The sequence below is a fragment of the Trifolium pratense genome, linkage group LG6, assembly GCF_020283565.1.
Source record: "Trifolium pratense cultivar HEN17-A07 linkage group LG6, ARS_RC_1.1, whole genome shotgun sequence".
Lineage (NCBI taxonomy): Eukaryota > Viridiplantae > Streptophyta > Magnoliopsida > Fabales > Fabaceae > Trifolium > Trifolium pratense.
Genome location: NC_060064.1, coordinates 18637525 through 18655347, shown reverse-complemented (window position 1 = coordinate 18655347; position 17823 = coordinate 18637525). Strand labels below are relative to the sequence as shown.

Here is a 17823-nt window from a genome sequence, read left to right as displayed (position 1 = left end):
TACAAATCTCACTGATTCATTTCAACGAGAAGAACATTCTTATCTAAGCATGTTAATTGAATCATTTATGCATTTTATCTAAAATGTAGGCAAATACATGAATAATTCAATGAACTAGAAAGAGAATTTTTATTTATATTTGAGACATGAGGGAGTAATATTTAGGTAAATTCTAATATGGACCACTTCATCAAGTGGTCCATGGTAGATCAGTCATGAATAACATTATAACGAATACGAATTTTACAAAATTCACCGTTGAATTGAAAGTTTATATCATATAGATCATCTCTAGAAAAATTTAGAAAAATTGAAAATCATTTAATATGTTATTGAGACACATCAAGATTAACGGTTTTTTAAATAACGTAAATCTTAATGGGTCTCAATAACATATCAAATAATTTTCAAAAAAATTTAAATTTTTTTTGTATGATCTATACAATATAAACTTTCAATCTAACAGTGAATTTCGTAAAATTCATATTCGGTAAACCACGGTGACCACTCATTAGCCGTAATATTTATCTTTTCTATAAATCTTTATTTTGACATACGTACTGTACAATAATAAATAAGGCACCAAGGTCAGTGTTAGATGACCAACCATTCTACGGCAGATGACCTGCTGTAATGCTTTTATTGACAAAGTCACAAAACCATCTTCTATCTTTTATTTAACAATTTTTAAAAATATTTTAGTGTAATAACAACAATGTTATTTGCATGTTCAATTAAGATTTTTTTTTTGGACAGACAGAAGCATGTTCAAAGTTCAATTAAGTTACTAATATTTTTTATTACTAGTACTATCTGGTATTATAATATATGGTTGTAATAATAATATTTACTCTTTTTCTACCAAAAAAAATTAATATTTACTCTTTTTATAATTTTAGAAATTCACTGTAATTAGAATTTTTAAATTTAACAATAGACCTTTAAATACCAATAACATCTTTTTATATTACTCATGTTTGGGGAAAAATAAAAAATCAAATAGTTTTGTGGTTACGGTTAAGTTCACACACTTAAGTTTGAATTTTTTTTTTTAGTTTAAACTCAAATTTCAGGAAAGGATTACATGCATTTAGTAAAATGGTGCAGTAACATATATAGTTACTGAGTTTTTAGTTGTTTGATTAAGATATTTATGCAGTCTTGCATTCAGAAGTTAAGGATTGTCTGATTAAGATCAGACAAAAAACGAAAATATATTTATTAAATAATTTTAAAAACACTGTTTTTAAAATTAGGACCGTCTGATCTTAATTAGACAGTCGTTAACACCAAACTGTACGACTGCATAGGTATCTTGATTGCATCCAATCCAAGTCCATTTCTACATATCAACGTTTATGTAATTAACAATTGCGTTAGTGTTAGGAAACGTCTTTATTTGGACTAATTATTAATGTTTTTGTAAATGTACCGGTTTGTTCAATGATTTTTTTTTTTAGTTGTGCCAAAAACTTATCTTTAAAAAATAATTTGTTATAAAACTAAAATATTCGGTACTCATTCATTACTTAAAATCTGAAAAGATACGGTGGCACGTGACTGAGCGGGCTTCAGGCTACATCAGGCCGGGTTAAAAAGTCCGGATGAAAAATGGGCCCAAAAAAATATGGTCCGAGCCTGGTCCAATATGATCTTCGGGCTAGCCCATACATTTTTTAAATTTTTACAATAAAAAATTGTTTGTTTTTATTTTATTTTATTAAATTTTGGTTTAGCAAAAATTTTGGCTACCAAAAAAACATACATTTATATTATATAAAAACAAAAAAGAAAAAGAAAATGTTTTTTAAATTAGTTTTTTTTGTATCATTAAATGCTATATTTCTATTTTTAGGTAGCTAAACATGTGCCCTAAACTTTAGGACACAAGTTAACATGACCCTTTTTATTATTACTAGTCAAAATAAAAAATTTATTATAATTTATTATTCGGGCTTGCGGGCCGCTCGTGGCCCATTCGGGCTACCCGTATTTTAAACGGGTATTTTGGATTTTGGAATACTACAGTGTGTAGTAAGTATTTGGATGATTAATATTTTAATTATGAAAATGACCTATGCTACTTTTATTAGTATATATGTATTTTGATGATTGAATGATAGTTTGATATTTATTATGTAAACTTTATTTTTATTGTCCGCATCACGTCACTAAAATAGCGCCCGCGATTCTCTGCATTACCGCGTCGCGTCAATTTTGGGGTTATACGCATTGCGTCAATTTTATGCTTTGACAACATATACCTCCATCACTATTACATTTAATCCAGTTGAGAATTGGAGGTTGGCATCACTTCTTTGATAACATGAGAGTGAACATTTTTTATCTGAACCTTAAAAGCACTAAGGATAACAAACTCCTCACTGGAAGATCACGGTTTTTAAAATGTTTTATCCTCATTTGTTATTTATCTCATTTGTTATTTATTTTTAATATCTCCTCAGTTATGTAATCAAGTGAGTCCAGTTCCATCCTGATCGTAGTTACTGGGATCAAACCGTGATCCTTCATATCATAATAAATTTATATCATTTCATTCATCAATAATTAACACTCCAATAAAATACATTTACTGATGTATTTGAAATTTCAATACTTTCAAAACATACAGTAACATACCAACATAGTGTGACACAAGTGATAGATACTTGGGTGCTTTAACCATTTGATCCTGGGTTCGATCCCCGGCCGGTGCGTATGGAGAAACATTTGTTGGAGAAGTCAACCCCTTAAATGAATCTCAATTACTTCGAAGAAATTAATCTCTGCAGTTGCACGCCGAGATACCTATGGTCTAAAAAAATACAGTAACATTTTTAAAGTTTTAATAAGATTTTATAATTATGAATTAAATATTTTCTATTGTTTATTATTTTCGTATTATTTTACCTTTTTTTTAATAGCTAATTGATTTGGGTATCTTAAACAAATGATTTGGGGTTCGATCTCTGACTATTCTTTAAAGAAAAATTAGTTAAGAGAAAAGACTCACTTTGCATGTCTCAAGAATTTTTCGAATAAAATTAATCACCAAAATGTTAATTTACTCAATACCAAAAAAAAAATGTTAATTTACTCTTGTTCTTTTATCATATCTGATTCCTAATGAAAAATGTTAATAATTCAACAATGAAATAAGTAATGTTTGTTTGAAGTTCCGATTAACTTAACTCAGTTGGTAAATGACATCACATATTATATACATGACTAAAGTTTGAACTCCGGACACCCCACTTCTCCATCTTAAGGAAGAAATTTCTGGTCACTAGATTACGTGACAAAAAAGTAATGTATGTTTGAATTTTTTTTTTCTTCTAAGAATTAAACTTGCATTTCCTCAAACATCTAGTATTATACTTCCTCTAGTTCTTAATATAAGAAGAAATTGACTTTTTTTTTTGACTTAAAAGAAATTGACTTTTTAGATACATTGAAAAGTGAATGTATTTAGTCTAGATATATCAATTTTTTAATATATCTAAAAAGAAAATTTTTTCTTATATTAAAAACGGTATAAAATAATAAAATAATTTCAATTCAATCCAATCCAATTAAGTTCCAACAAGAACCAAAATCCAGGCCATTGTCCTTCTGCCACATGTAGGACACCCATGAGATTGGATAGGATTAATTTATTGAGTCATAAGCAGTTACTACATTTGTCCTAGGTTGCTTTGCTTTGGAATTTAGTCATCCTCGTGTCATTGTAGTGCACATGCTCTTTCCAAGTCAAAACCCAACATGATTATAAATTTTTATAATGGATCCAGACACAATTTCAAATCCATACCAGACACAAATTAATAAGGATACTTTTACGCAGAGATATTAAATTGACATTGACTTTGAAATAATTTGGTGCACAGTTTTTCTCGGGATAAACCGTCAGCCTTTAACTCTGCAGTTAGCTGTGAGAAGAGTCTATTCCATAGAAGTCTCGGTAGCATTATTCGGAAGATCTGCTAAACAAGTTTCCAATCCATCTTGAACTTCTTAAAAACCAAAGATGACTTTCATCCTTAATAGGTCTTCACAAAAAGTCTTAACCAACTTAACAACTAAGTTGACAACTCAAACAATTCATTGTAACTAACTTTCATAACTTGTCACACAAGGTACGATAATTTCGAATTATACACCAACACTCCCCTCTTAATTCAAAACTCATAGACTAGTTACATTCATCATTTTCTTCCATTCATTGAACCTTTCTATCTTGAGTGGCTTAGTTAAGATGTTTACAACTTGAGTTTTGTTTTGTAGTATGTGAGCTTCAATTTCCCTTTGCTTACTTTGCTTACTTGATTTTTTAGGAAATGAAACTTTGTCTCTGTATCCTTGCAAGACTTGTTATCCACCATTAATTCAAACTCTTCAATGTCATTTTACTACATTAAGCACCTTAACAAGTGTCTTAGGAGCACTAGTTAGCATTTTCCTTATAAGTGTCACTTTAAGATTAAAATGGATGCTTTTTTCTTAGGACATGCGGAGATAGAATTAGTTTAGTGTTTTGAATTTTTATTTTAAATAAATATTTCACTTATTAGAAAACACCAAGAAAAATCACCTAAAGTTTGTCCTAACAGATATGATTATGTAGACAACATTTGCATTGCATTTGCACATAGGACAAAAAAAATACAACTATTGTGGTCAATAGTGGTAGGTGTCCGTCTGGTTGCATTTAATAATTTTAATTGAAGAAGGACTTCCACTTACCGTAATAATAATATACCCTAATAATATTGTTGAAATAAACCAAACTAAAATGGTTGAAAATTGAATAAATATAATAAATGAGTCTTCCTAACGAGTTACATCTCCACTAAAGCACTAAAAATTCACAGTTAAAAATAAAAATAAAAATAAAGAACTAAAAATTCAAAAATAAATAAATCTTAACCATAAATTTATAAGAACAGAACAAAATAAAATTTATAAGAACAGAACAAAATAAAAATTATGTGAACAGTAAAACTAAAAAACATGGATATGAAAAGCATCCATCATCCATGTCCCAAAAGAATGACATGTTCACCTAGTTTTTAGGATTGATTAAGTCAAAATAGGCATGGCAATGAGGCGGGGCGGGGACGAGTTTTGTCCTCCCCAAACTCAAACCCATAAAGTTCGGGTTTCCTCAAACTAATGATAGCCACAAACTCATACCCAATGGGGATCGGGTATCCTCATTACGCCTCTTTCCACATAAATTTAGATTATATTTTAGTATTTTTTTTATTAAAAAAAAAAGTTAAATGTCCAAAATTATTTTCTCTCAACAATATTTTTTTAAATAAAGAAAAAAAAAATAGAGAAAATAGTTTGTTTAATACTCAAACTAAAATAAAAAATAAATATATGAACGTAATTTAAGAGATTGTTTAAACGTTTCTAAATTAAAAGAGGTTAAATCTAATTTTTAGTATAAGCGGGGCGGGTTCGGGGACAGGTTCGGGGTGGGTACCAATGTACCCATTACCCGCCCCAAACCCATCTTTTGAAATCAGGGAAAACCCAAACCCTAACCCAAACCCAGTCAACTCGGATTTTTCCGTCAAAGCGGGTATAGTTTCGGTGGGTACCCGTGGGTATGAGTTTTATTGCCATACCTAAGTCAAAATATTAATTTGATGAATCATACTAAATCCCATTACAATAATAAAGATGTTGCTTAGTGAAGCACTAAACTAGTACTTTCCAAAAGAAAAGAAAGAAAATTGCTATTTCAAAACAGAGATTTTGTCAGCAACCTAGCTAGTATCTTGTGTTGATTGAACTTCCTCACCAAACTATTCAGTCATCGTCATTGAACATGAGTCTGAGGTAGGACAAAACCAGCTCTCAACTCTTCAAATGAATACTCAAGTGATGAAGCAATCTTTGTAGCAGCCTTAGAAGTAAGAGTATCTGGTGTAGTGACAGTGAACATAGGGACAGTCAGAGGAGTTGTTGGCACAGAAGATCTGGTATTCTTTGGAGTCTTGTTTTCTTTCTCATCATCATCATCAGCAATGAATGGTTTGGAAGGTGGAGTTCCTATTAGCTTTTCACTTTTTTGCAGCATTGGTTTTGTTGCAACATTCTTTATTTTTCTAGGCTCTTGAGAATTTATGTTGGCTTTGGACAGTACTGTAGAAGAAACAGGAGAGAGTGGCTTCCTAGTTATTGGTGATTGAATTCCAATTCCCTTTAGTGCACTTTGTGGAGTCATCGTTGCTGCATGACCAAAAACCTTAGAGGTACTCTTTCCTGCATAAGTTGCAATTGACAATGCATTCAAATTTTTAGAAAACTGAGAAATGAGGAATGAGTTTAACGACATGCCGTCTTGGCTATGTTACCTTTTTTATTAGATTGCTGAATAAGAGTTGCTTGTCTTAGATCCTGAAGCATAGCTCCAGCAACAGAAAATTTTCTAGTATTTGGAACTCCTGTTGAAATTGAACATCTGGGAGCCTTCATCCCACTTTTACATGGGCTGGGTTTTGACCCGAAAAATGTTTCATGCTCAGCCATCAGTTGTCCCTTTAGTCTCTTTTCTTCCTAAAATTTACACCAAAAAACTAGTAAAAAACAATTGAATTATAGACAATGAATTGGAACAAATAAAAGTCAAGAAGGGAAGTATAGACCATCCATAATACTCCCACCGTCCCAAAATATAAGGGAAAATCGGTCAAATAAAATTATATACCTTTTGTCTTTGCTTTTCATTCTCTTTCTCCTGCCTTAAGGTATTGTAATCTTCAAGCATGGAAAGCAGCCGAGTCTTGATGCATATCCATGAAAACAAAATGCATTAAAATGTATGAAGCCTAACATGGAAGATTTTACGTTGTGACAAGTGTAATTCATTGCAAAATAAATTTTCGAAGGCTAATTCATAAAATTTGTACTAGTGATTTCGTTCAAAATACTCACTCCGTTGTACAAAAACTCGAATTCTCTTTCTTTCTCCCATGCTGCAACTTTTAAAATCAATGCCTCTATCATCCCTGTTTAAATAATGTGTATACAAAATAAAACAAAGGATAAATGAGAACCAATCCAACACAATTCAGAAACTATGTAAAATTAAACTCCTATCCATGTATCTTACTCATTTGCTAAATCACTAGATCCATACTTGAAGAATATCACAGTTAACAATATGAGACAAACGCATACGAATTAGTATGCCAAGCCAATTTTAACATGTCATTTCCATAGCTAGCCTATTGTAAAACCATAACTTTATAGTAATATATTTAAGAACGAATTATTGTGTCCAGAGAGGGATATTCACCAGGAATTTTGCTTAATAAAACACGGGCTTTCTCAGCACGTTTCAACGCAAGATGCGCACCTCTTCCAGCATTATAACGATTATCATCCTAATAACCCACAATAATTATAAATAAAATAAAGCATGAAAAAATAATAGAAGGAAATGTCCATTATTGTCAATAACAGTAGTGACAATAATAGAAGGAAATGTGCCTCACCCTATTGTATTCCTCGAGCCAGCTTTCTTCTTGAATAGCAGCCAACCACTTCTCAACCTTTTCAAGAATTTCTTTCCTGCTAAAAGCTTCTTCTTTTGTCTTTGAAATTTGGTCCTCAATTTGTTCTAACATTTTTTCATGGTTTGCAGATTCTGCAGAATAATTTCAAAATTGGATGAGGAGATATAATATGAGGTTCATGGCACATTAAGATAATAAATTCAATCTAACAAACTAGTTGTGAAACAAAATTTTGGGTGCATCCGTGCAATCATATGGACGAATAAGATAAATTTAATTTAGTCAATACTCATATCTCTTTTCTGTTCATGACAATTCATCCAAATCGCCATGAACTATGTATCTGTCATTTATCATTAATCCTTTAAGAACTTTATTTTTACTGTTATGCTTAAAGAACTTAAAGTTGGAAATGTGAAATCGTTATGCAATATAAGAAAAATGATGTAACTAATAGGGAATCTTCAAAAACTAATGAAAAATCTTACCCGAGTCAAATAAATCTATTGGATGTCCACTAGGAAAAACTGTTTGTATAGTCAAATGTGTATTTTTGCACACTTCCTCTAACTCCAACTTCTTTTTCTGTACAAGTTCTTTCATTTTTGTTGATTTAAATTGCTCAAGCCTTCTAACTTCTCTCTCAACCTGCAAGGAGAAGAGTCCATTTAGTTAATCACAAAAACAAAATCAATTTATTTTAGGTGAAATAGAAGAACAGAACCAAAACAAATGGATAAAGACAAACTCACATAGATGATGTTGTCAATTGATAGTATGTTAGGCTCGGTAAATTCAGATTCCAAAGCAACAATTTTACTGGTCATGTTGTGAAATTTCTGTTGTTCCTCAAGTGGGGTATCCATCAAATTCCACATCTCTAATAGTGAAGTTGCACAATTTTGAAGCTGATACAACATGAAAATTTAGAAATTCTAGCTGAATAAAATTGGTTTTCCATAGGATGAAAAGTATGAGCAAGAATACTGACCTTCTGCATTCTTTGCATTTTAACCTCTCTCAAACTCATAACTTCAGAAGTCAAACTCTTTAATGTATTGTCACTTACATCTTTTGTAACAGCGGAAGTCATAGTGGGGCAAATCTCGCTAATTTTGTCTTTGACATCAAGACCAAGAACCGAGCACAGTGAACTAAGAGTGTCCAGTAGATCAGATACCTGTTTCAGTCGACTGACCTGCAACGATTTAAGAGAAATTTGAGCAATTAACATTTGAAACTTTCTTTTTTGACGAAACTCACATTTGAAAGTTACTACTATCTTTCTTGGGGAAAAATAATAGGTTTGGAAGAAAATAAAAGATAACTTCATCAACAAATAACATGGGCAATATTCAGGCAACAAAAACATAGGAGTAAAGACAAAAACCACCTTTTCATTTTGAAATTGAATTAGTTGCCTCTTTAATTCTTCAAGTTTTTCAAAAGATAAGTTCTTCTCGTCTAAGTTTGAATTAACCCCCACATTGCCATACAGCTCACTGGAAATATTCTGCAACTGGTGTAAGACTTCCAAAAACTGTTTCTTTCTTTCAGTTTTCAACTTGCGAATCTCCTCAAGTTGTGAAATAACAGCTTCACGTTCTTTCTTCAAGTTTCCACGAGACTTAGGCTCAAACTAATGACAAATCAACGGAAGTTTGTTAGTTGAAAAATTTCCCTCTCAACTCTGACCAAGAGAATGGCTAAATCATAAACTCAAATCTAGAATGCCAACAAGACTTACAAGTGGTGACTGTTTACCAATTGCAGCACAGATGCCAGAAATTTCTTCTTCATAATCAGCAATTTCATGCTGAAGTTGTGCCCTGTACAGTTTAGCTTCATCCACTTTTTTCTTATACAAATCCAGACACATTTGTTCTATTTCAAGCAACATTGCATCCTTTTGAGAATCGGATTCTCCAAGTTCATCCCATATTACCTTACATTCAATATACAAGATTCAAACAAAGTAATACAATGTTAGCCCTTTTCCTATGATTCTCTAGATGCAGCAGCATAAATGATGGTTTAACTGTTAAGGAACAATAGAAGAACCAAAAGCGATTCTTCACAAGTTAGATAAAAGGAGGAGAACCTGAAGTTCTTTAAGCAACGATTCACACATTGTTTCTTGCTGAGAAAACTGACTGCTATGTTTGCTGAACATAGGAAAACTGTGTGCTGTAAAACAAAACAAAAAAAGCCAACATGATGAAAAGGAAATGTGAAACCTAGGCTTAAAAGACTAGGAAAAGAATTAAAATTCACAATTAAACCTAGGCTTAAAACTAGGAAAAGGAACATAACAATTAACAAAACATAACAGAACATTCTTTTCTTTATATGCTATATTTGTAAAGAGAGAAGTAAGTTAGCAGCTAGATCAAATCCTATAGACCCCCTTCTTAATATTCCATCAGCATCTCAACCCATACCACTGAACTACATCTTCGAGGACCAAACCATTCTAATGAATATCGTGCTTCATGAAGCAAAACAACGAAAATAATTCTAGTGGATATAATGAACATACCTAAGTAAGATTCTTTTTAGATTTATCGTTTAACATATCTGTTCAAGCAAAATTAGGGATCATTGAATCAATGCTAGTGAAAAACAGTCATTTGTTCTGTTTTCTCTTTCGTTTTTTCAAAACTAAAACCCCCTTTTAGAAAAAGGAACCAAACAAGGCCTTAGAATCTAACAAAGATTTTAAAATTGAAGTAGAGTTAAAACTGCATAGCTCGAAAAGAAAAAACGCAACATAGAATGGAAATCATATTGTGATTGACTAATTAATTATAGTTGCAACATAAAATCAATATCTCAAGAAAACACAAAATATCCATTTCTAATGCATGGTGACATTTACTACCTACTTATCAGTTATCAACATGTGTCGGTGTCAGACACATGTTGGTGTCAGACACCGACACACACAAGATATGATTACATTGAATTATGTAGGTTTTTCAAATTATTATAGGTGTTGACGTGTCAGCATCAGTGTTTGTGTCCATGCTTGATAGGTGATTACTACAAATTCATATAAGTCTCTTAAATTAAATTAAACGATACACTCAAACATATCATGTGATTATGAAGTATAGGATCAACATAAGGATCTACAACATTCAGGTACTCGTCAATGATCTCATACAACAGGGCAATAACCTCAAATTGCAGCCAAATTAGATAATATTTGAAAACAGTGCATAGAAATTAATCACTAAAAACAAAAGAAATTAAAAATTGCAAAAATCTGAACAAACATAACAACACACACAAAATCGGTTATTCAAACTATTTAACCCCGTTCGTTTTCGCCGAAACCAAACAGAACTGAATAGGAAAAATGGGAATGGAAACGAACCTGATCAAGAAGCGTGGTTAAGACAGAGTTTTTAGGGTTTTGAAAATGGAAATGAAGTGATGTGTGAAGAATGAAATGAATGAAGAGGAGAATTTGAGCAATGAGCAAAGTGTGAGATTCGAAATCGGTTTTGGGAGGAAAACGGAGCGGGAGGAGCCGTTTTCTTGGGATTTATCCAACAGGGTATTGACACGTCATTTAATAATCATAAGTATTCATGAGGTGTAATAAATATTTATTTAATTTCATTTTAATTCATGGATCAAACATTTGAATTTCAATTTTTTTTTTGTAGATAGTCCAAATAATGAGAATTTATTGAAAACTCACACAAAGTGGAGGGACCGATATTCAAATCCGGTGTTCGACACTAGCAATCTTAACATTTCTACCAGTTGAGATAAGATTTTTGAACGAATATCAAAATACTTAAAAAGGGATAATATGTTCGGTTAACCAAAGCTTCCTTCAAAAAAAAAAAGTTCGGCTAACCAAAGCTGACATGACACTATAACGTGGCACTGAGGACTATTTTTTGTAGGGTTGTCCGCAAGATTTTGAGTGTCCTGCTCGAATTATGAACTTGGTGTCCTATTTTTTTTATAAGTACATAATTTCATTTTATTTTTACGGATTTATAAGTCGTGCATATAATTATAAAAATAATAAAAGATTACACGAATATTGAAAAGCTTACACAATACCAAAACTGCAACAGAATCATAACAAATTTAGTTATACATATATTATCAATATATCTGAACATGCATCATATCCTCCTTGTATTTTTTGTTGCAAATAACTTTAATATATTAATTATTATTTTTTTAATCTAAGTAGTTAGTTACTCTTGTTTACTAGTACGTTTACCCGTGCGATGCACGGGGACAAAATTACATTTTTTTAATGGGAGAGAAGCATTATAGTAAAACATATTTACAATTATTTAAAAAAAAAGTCTTTTTTAAATGATTGGTGTTAGACCTTACACTATGTTTGGATTGGTGGTATGTGATGAAATAGAATGGGGTGGTATGAAGTTAAGTTCCATTGTTTGGATTTCACAATTGTTGTTTTTATTTTTGAAGGAACACTTCACGATTATATAAGGTCAAAACTTGCATAGAGTTTATTATGTACAGATTGTCCTTTTATTTAATACGTTATGAAAAATTGTCAAGGCCTTTTCAACCTATTTTGTCTGAGATGCTTGGTGTAAGAAATTTTCTAAAAAGTTGTGGATCAATTCAATAAGGATAAGTAGAAATAGTGGTGTAACAACAACACCCCACACATTGAAGTAAATGGAATCATTAATTAAATGAAGTAGACTTTCATTAATAAGGATATGCAGAATTTCAAATGAAGTAGAAACAGAGGTGTAACAAAAAACAAAATTAATACTGTAACGTGGCTTAAACCCTTTGTGCCACACATCAGGTATGAGTCCTGTAAATTGTAGACATAATAAAGAAACCAAATGGAATAGGTCCTCTAAATTTTCAACACAAACCTTTGTTCCTGTAGCGATTCAGTGAGACGAATAGCGGGGCTTGAATGAAACTGATTGATTGAGATCCTTGTTCGTCGTTCTCGATCGCGATTGAAACCCTAAAAATCGCCATTCACATCCCTAAAAACCCAGTTTTCTTCAAACTGATGAAGTGTTGGGGTTTTACTGGTATAACACGCCTAGGATATAAAATCAGACGTCTTCATTTCGTAGAAAAAGCAACATGGGGGTATTTTGGGATTTTTTTTGGGGGTTAAAAAGCAACATGAGGGCCTAAAAAACAATTTTCTTTAACTGATTCTTCAAAATCGTGATATATAGAGTGGCCCAAACCATTACTTTAGGCCTCCAAAAAAGTACATTCTTTTTAGGAAATTTTTTTTCCTACCCCAACAAACAAACTAATATTCCCATTTAACACTTTACCCCTACTTTTTAAGTTTTTTGAAAGGGGTAAAATGGAAATATTGGTTTGTTTGTAGGGGTAAAGTGTTAAATGAGAATATTGGTTTGTTTGTAGGAGTAAAAGGTTAAATGTTGGGGTAAATTTTTTTTTTTTCTCTTTTTAGAGGATTTAGGCCCAATTTTTTTTATCTTTGTATGCTATATACCCCGTCAATTTTAGTAGTTGCATACCATAACATAAAGTTTAGCAAAAACTAAGATAAATTACATTTTGGTTAACCATTAATAAACCAAAAGTATTTTAAATATTGACTTAAAAAAGAGTACAATAAGATAAAATCGTAGTGAGAGCTAAATTTCTCATGGCAAATTAGCTTGGAGTTCTTGGTCATTGAGTTGTTGATGATAGGAATAGTATGATGGATTATTGTGAAAGTTGCTTAATTCAAAAGGTATTGGATGATGATTTTGCATGGACATGTAAGAAGTTTCATTGTTTGATGACAAATGATGAAGTGATGAGGAATGCATTGTTGGGGATATTGAAGAGTTCTGAGGTTGTTGAAATTGAGGTTCTTGAGATATGCGATTCAATATTGAAAGACGGGCTTGTACATAAGCTAACTCTGCTTGCAACTCCACAACCTGTAATATGTAAATATAAATCTATTTACATTTTATTTTTGACACAAATCTATTTACATAATTAATCATGTAAAAAAACTCATATAAATTAATTATTCAATATATAGATTATGGCGTTTGAAACAGCCTCAATATATAATATTTTTTTTAGGCAACTAAAAAAAACAACATTATATAATGTGGGATTTCTCATTTCCCTATAGTTTATTGGCCACAAATTCTTTATCTTAATTATTTTTTTTAACGTTTTGGTCCTTTATTTTTTTTAACACTTTGATCCTTTATCTTTTTTTTGTAACACTATGGTCCTTTATTATTTTTTTATTTGTAACATTTAGGTCATTATTTTTTATAGATAAATAAGATAAGGACCAAAGTGTTACAAAAAAAAAGGACTAATGTGTTACAAATAAAAAAGATAAAGGACCATAGTGTTACAAATAAAAGATAAAGGATCAAAGTGTTACAAAAAAAAAATAAAGGACCAAAGTATTACAAAAAAATAAGATAAAGGACATGTAGTGTAATTTTGCCTAATATATATCACCCTCTCTAATAGAGGACATGATTTAACTAATTCTGTTAACAAAATTACAGTATCAGCCGTTGGATCATAAAAAAGCAGCCGAGATCATAAATAGTTGATTTTATTAATATACAATTTGAACTGTTCGATCTCTATTTAACCGTCCAGATCCAAAATTGCATGGAACTCTACTGTCAATCTAGATCCCTCTAATGGGTACTATTTTATTTTCGCCCACGATGAAAGTACTTATTAAGATATTTTCTTTTGCTACCATACTGATTTTCTCGCGTGCTACGAATTTACAAAATTACTCATGTCCGCTACTTAGGTAGCATATACACCCCAAAAACACCTACCAGGTTTTGTTTTACAACGTCCGCTATTTAAGTAACGGACGTCGACATTTTTCAAAAACTCTTATTTTTATAACATCCACTACTTAAATAGTGAAAGAGTAAAAATGAAAACGCATAGAATGTACGAGAAGCGGGTAAGGCGGCAAAAGAAGGTTTCAGTTATTAAATATCAAGTCTTATAGGTAAGACTCTTCCATTTGTGGATGATCTAACACTAAAGTGACACTCCAATTTTTGTTTTTAATGTATAAGTACAAATTGTGCTCTAGCTATATTCATATCCTTGATACAACTTAAAAAATTGTTGTAGTTGACATCAATGACATGATGAGTTAAGCAATGTTCATTCATTAAGAAACTAAACTTTTCTCACTATAAACACACGAATTTCAGGAACCAAATTTGATGGTAAATCTAACTGTAAGAATATGTTTGATCATGCATTTAATGGTCTTACATTAGACCTTTGAAATCACAAGACATGCACATTACCTACTATGAAAGGGGTATGAGGAGTTAGTAAATGTGTTCCATATAAAACCTAACCAAAGCTGACCAGCATGTCAAAGCAAACAGAACATACTCAATACTATGTAATGTGAAACAAACTTTGGCCTACGTGCAATGAATAACAATTAACAGTGTGATTTGTGTCATGCCACTACTCTTGAAAAGTACACATTAATTCTACAGGGTTTTACTTTATGCCTTTAGTATTCAGCAATTAATCCCTATGATTTTTTCTTCTTTTTCTAGTCACAAAATTTTTTTGAATTAGTGTTCTGTTTCATATATTGAATTGAATACACGTCAAGTTTATGGTTTATAAATGAGACATGTTTTGTATCATGCGCAAATTTGTTTATATGTCGCATCACATCTCTTTTCATCAAATGATGAAACTTTATTGATCTAACAATTAAAAATAAATTTGTTCATCGTACAAGACTTAGCTCATTTTGTGCGCATTAAACAAAACTAATACTCCATCCAGTCTTTTTTATAAGTAACACTTCGAAAAAATTACACATATAAGGAAACACATTTTAAATAGTTATTTTTATTTAATACTCTTAGAAATTTAAATGTATTCCATGTATACCCTTATTTAATTACTCTTAATTCAACTAACTTACTTATTTTTAATATTCCATTTCATAATAAATAAGGGCATAAGTGAAATTAGACATTTACAACATTAGAAAAATGGTCAAAGTTTCTTATAAAAAGGACCAAATTTTTTTCTCAAAGTGTTACTTATAAAAAAAGACCAGAAGGAGTACATCTGTGAAGGTGTCAACTATCTTGTTGGACTTCATGTAGCTATTTTCTATGTAGCATGCTCCCAATTTATTTATTTTTTTAAGAAGCCGAGCTTTAATTCTTAAGAGCCCTAGTTTCATGTAGCTATTCTTCCTTGTAACACCATCTATTTTCATCCTTATATTACAAGAATTTAAAACAAGTTTTGCCTAGTCCTGGTGAGCTTAACTCGGTTGGCCGGAGTCGGGGTTCAGACCCCAGACACTCCACTTATTCATAAGTTAATTTTCTAGCCATTAAACTACTTAACAAAAAAAAGTTTTGCATACATAGACCATTCAAGTCTCTTCTCTCTCATTACCATTATCAAGAGACAATCCTACTAAATTCTCACAACCTTTGTCTATACCCTTCATCTTTTCTACGATATGTATCTATTGGATACATCTCCATTTGTACTTGTAGAGTATTTGAACTATATATTTTCATATAAACCTAATTTTTATTTATTTATTTATAAGCAGAAACTTGAATTATAAGGAGTATAAGGGATACTCAACCCTTATAATTCAAATAAGGGTCATTATATGCTCTGAATACAAACTAGAGGATCATTACACCAATTAGAGAATACAAAAGATGTTGATTTCCTAATACGACCTATAAACCAAAACCAAGAAATGTATTTTATTTGATCCACAATGTCAGAAACTCTGATAACCTCTCGTATAAAAAGGATCTTATTTCTTCCTAATGTGATGTGATTTACTTTAGTATATAGGAGTATCTGAACTCATGAAAGAAAAAATGTAAAAAAGTATATATAATGAAGAGAAAATATACCTGTTGTTGAAGAGCAAAGATGTGAGCAACACAACCATAAACAGGATCAGTAGCTCTAGCAAGAGCCTCATAACAAAGAGTAACAACAGCATCAAGACGTTTATGAACTGGAATCCGCATCAGTAACTTAGCTGCATTGCTAGCACCAAACACCTTATGAACTGCTGCAAAATGAGCACTTCCTTGTCCTGATGACTCAAAATATGGTGCAAATATGCAACAACCTTTCACACATTTTCTCCTTAGAAACTTACAAGCACCACAAGGTCCATCACCACCATCTCTACCACCATATCTCAAATCCATTAATTTCTCTCTTTCTTTCTAGAAGTTCTAAATGAGTACTTTCTCAACTCTCTGCTGACAGATTTTCTTGTGTGTCTCTCTCTCATTCATGTTCAATAAACCTTTGTGGTCATGCACTTTATAAATTACACTTTTCACTTTTTGCCTTTTCAGTGTACTTGATAGAAAGGGGAAAAAAAGAGATAAATGAAGTCAAGTCGTGTCATGAGAATTGAAGGGTACTGGTAGTACATAAGAGAATAATAGTTATTCATAGTATTTACCAAATTGATTTTTTTTTTCCTTAACCCTCCTATTCTTATAAAGGCTTTTAGTAATTAGTAATTAAAAGCTAATGGAGCTTACTATTAGTCGGTCTTTGAGTCGGATATTGAATTTTAAAACAAATAAATTAGAAGGTATTGTAAATAAGTCTGACCAACATTGTAGAGAGTTTTCAGACTTCAAATACTGGCACAACTTTGTCTATATATCTTTTAGGATATTTTCAGCGTATAGAAATATATGTGAAAAAAGAGGCGTCTGTGAACTTTTTAACCACCCACAGGAAGGATGATCGACTCTCAGACCGACGGATTTTATGGTGTATGGGTGGGTAGGTGGAAAGTATGCATGTGTGGATTTGATTGTAGTTTCACTACTTGTTGGATTTAGGGCCGAGACTTTTACTGTAGGTCAAGTAACCCTTAAAGTTGTTTCAATTAAAATGACCAAACATGAGAAAACATATTATGACAATCAACATGCTTTCATACCATTTGCATTTGACATTTTTGTCTTCCTAGTACCAGAGGTTGAGTCTTCTGCAAAGAGTTTAAAATGTTATAAATAGTAATGTTGTGTCTCCTAGAACTATGATTGTTGTTTTTAAGAGAATTGACCATTCAAAAATGATTAGCAGCGCAACTTATTACATGTTTGTTTTTCATTCATATGTAATTATCCTTGTCAAGTAACAGAGTTACTCAAATTTTATATTTTATGATAAATAAATAGAAAATTCTAGGTTCGAATCTTAATACTCCCTCCGTCCCAAAATATAAGAGCTAATT

The 17823-nt window shown here is 31.4% G+C and overlaps 2 protein-coding genes and 1 long non-coding RNA gene across 3 annotated transcripts; 1 reads left to right on the top strand and 2 right to left on the bottom strand.

Annotated features, from left to right (window-relative positions):
* Window positions 1-5640: 5640 nt before the first annotated feature.
* LOC123890457 (65-kDa microtubule-associated protein 3-like) lies at window positions 5641-9713 on the bottom strand. The gene is made up of 12 exons (XM_045940066.1): window positions 9634-9713; window positions 9280-9477; window positions 8926-9171; window positions 8524-8730; window positions 8285-8440; window positions 8021-8180; window positions 7512-7663; window positions 7313-7400; window positions 6949-7022; window positions 6722-6796; window positions 6369-6570; window positions 5641-6276 (listed from the first exon to the last, which is right to left on the bottom strand). The coding sequence occupies exons 1-12, from the start codon at window positions 9703-9705 to the stop codon at window positions 5831-5833; spliced, it is 2076 nt and encodes a 691-aa protein (XP_045796022.1). The 5' UTR covers window positions 9706-9713; the 3' UTR covers window positions 5641-5830.
* LOC123890458 lies at window positions 5965-7779 on the top strand. Its single transcript, XR_006802836.1, has 3 exons — window positions 5965-6054; window positions 6155-6266; window positions 7661-7779. It is a non-coding gene; the product is annotated as an uncharacterized LOC123890458 (long non-coding RNA).
* Window positions 9714-13189: 3476 nt separating the features above from the next.
* LOC123893191 (LOB domain-containing protein 19-like) lies at window positions 13190-16808 on the bottom strand. The gene is made up of 2 exons (XM_045943122.1): window positions 16466-16808; window positions 13190-13474 (listed from the first exon to the last, which is right to left on the bottom strand). The coding sequence occupies exons 1-2, from the start codon at window positions 16769-16771 to the stop codon at window positions 13190-13192; spliced, it is 591 nt and encodes a 196-aa protein (XP_045799078.1). The 5' UTR covers window positions 16772-16808.
* Between the last annotated feature and the right edge of the window lie 1015 nt (window positions 16809-17823).